At 46.1% G+C, this 2,178-nt stretch overlaps 1 protein-coding gene across 1 annotated transcript in view; it reads right to left on the bottom strand.

Moving 5' to 3' along the window:
- The window catches only part of LOC142590813 (DNA topoisomerase 1-like), a 27,267-nt gene extending 25,837 nt beyond the window's left edge, over positions 1-1,430 (bottom strand). Inside the window, exon 1 of the mRNA XM_075703216.1 lies at positions 1,396-1,430. Within this exon, the coding sequence (XP_075559331.1) occupies positions 1,396-1,430 (35 nt within the window). The remainder of the gene's footprint in view (positions 1-1,395) is intronic.
- Between the last annotated feature and the right edge of the window lie 748 nt (positions 1,431-2,178).

The following is a 2,178-nucleotide window of genomic DNA, read 5'->3' on the forward strand; positions in this document are numbered from 1 at the left end:
GTAGTTTACAAATTCAGCTTACTTATTCTTATCCATAATGGCAAAGCCTATAGCGCAATTCAGAAAAGACAGGGACGGGACAGAGACACAGGACAACGCTGTCCTGTCTTTTTTGAATTGCGCTAAATGCTTTGCCATTATGAGTAAACCGTGCCGATTAGCCCAGGAACAAGCCTTGTTGTTCTTCTTACCGTCGCTAAACACAACAGATATCATTCATCAATACAGTACTGTAATTCATCAATACAATGTCAATACAGTACTATATAGCTCCTAACCATATACTCATTTTTTAGCTCTCTTATCCAATTGTGTTTGCACATGTTTGGTCACTGGCTGCCGAGGGCGACTATTTAACCACGCCCATGCGTTTAGGTGACAGAAGTAACGAAAAACAGGAGGTAAAAGAAAAGAAATATAAACCCTGTAAGCACGCATACATTGATGAAAAAATAAAACGGACACTCACTACCAACTGAGATGGACGAACAAAATGTTTGTTGCCTTGTTTATTTAATATTTAATCTTTGGTTTCCGCGGTGTTCGCGCATTGCACGATATGCTTTGTTAGCCAAAAAAGTGTTGTGTGTCTGAAACCTTGAGCGGTGCTACGCAGACTGGTCCACTCGCGCATCCGCGGGGGCGCAGTGCGTGTCTCTCTACGCTCTCGTGTAGCAAAGCGTTCGGTGCCGCTGAGCCCGGCCACTTGGAGCGCAGAGTAGACCAGAAGAGACGTTAACGGTGAAGGATCAAATCATAATCTAGATTGGTAGATTACATTTCTGCAACCTTGAATACTTCAGCTTTAATGTGAGCGGATGCTTGGGCAGACCAATAAATACGCTGTGGCGAACCCTTACAGAAATAACAGATGCTATTCAATTGCATAACAACGAAGAAAAAAGGATATTGTCCCGACATCGAGCTTCACATGCGCCATGTTTTGGAGTAACAACAGCATACGTCAACTCTCACCGAGCTCTCTCCGGCTGTGCACTGGCAGTTGATCGGCCAATATGCGTGGGGTGTAGTTGCTGTTCGGAATGATTGAGACGAATACCCACAATTGGCCACTAAATAGGGCGCAGAAAAAGAGGTGAATTAACAAATTGGAAATTGTCAATTGCAGGTGAAAATTCTAGTGCACGGGAAGGAGTAGAATATATATGTATATATATATAACGAGAAGAAAGGGGGTTAATCGAGAAGCCCGATTTTTATTAATCATAAGAAACCAACAAACAAAGATGTCAAGGACAACACAGGGGAAATTACTTGTACTTACGAATTGAAATAAAGAAATTATAAATTAATAGAGTTGAAAGTGGATGAAAAAACAACTTGCCGCCGGTGGGGAACGATCCCACGTCTTCGCATTGTGTGTGATCCTCTTACCAATTGGGCTGCCGCGGCGCCGTTTCCCCATCCATTGTCTGGGGTAATGTTTCACTACCAGAACTAACCCTGGGTTAGTTCTGGTAGCGCCACCTCTGACAAACCTTGTGAGTGGATGTGGAACATCCTTTCCTCCGCAGGCGTCACGAGTACGCGATCTTTGTTTTAGTTCTAGTAAAAGAAAAAATTACCGACGATTACGTTACTTCCTAATGCGAAATTTGAGCGCAGCAAATAAGCTGTTTCACCTTTTCGATAGATTGAGGCAAAGAAATCGAGCAACACATGTATGCGCTATCACAGAATTTTTTTTTTATTTTTCACACGTATTTCTTTAACAAAGACTCCACTAGGTAAGCTTCTGCTTCGGCGGCACGCACCTCTGGATTCTGACGGCGACGGCGCTGGGCCTCTGCTCTGGCAGCTCGTTTAGCAGCAGCAGCAGCAGCAGCAGCAGACGGAGGACTTCCATCGGTCGTCTCGCTCATGGCTCAGAAAGAACTGGCAGATAATTTCGCAGTGGCGAACGGCAGCAGCAATTTCGGCTCGGGCGGTGCACATATACAGATCCGCCGCCACCGATCTGGCTCTCTGATTGCCACCGCACAGGGCGAACGGCAGCGGCAATTTCGGCTCGGGCGGTGCACATATACAGATCCGCCGCCACCGATCTGGCTCTCTGATTGCCACCGCACAGGGGTTGCATTGGAGGAGGAGCGAAGAAAGGAATTAAGTTCGAGCCGGCGCTTTGACAACCGGAGACTCGCAGGAAGAGGGGGGAGG

Source organism: Dermacentor variabilis, chromosome 8, assembly GCF_050947875.1.
Source record: "Dermacentor variabilis isolate Ectoservices chromosome 8, ASM5094787v1, whole genome shotgun sequence".
In the NCBI taxonomy this organism is placed as follows: domain Eukaryota; kingdom Metazoa; phylum Arthropoda; class Arachnida; order Ixodida; family Ixodidae; genus Dermacentor; species Dermacentor variabilis.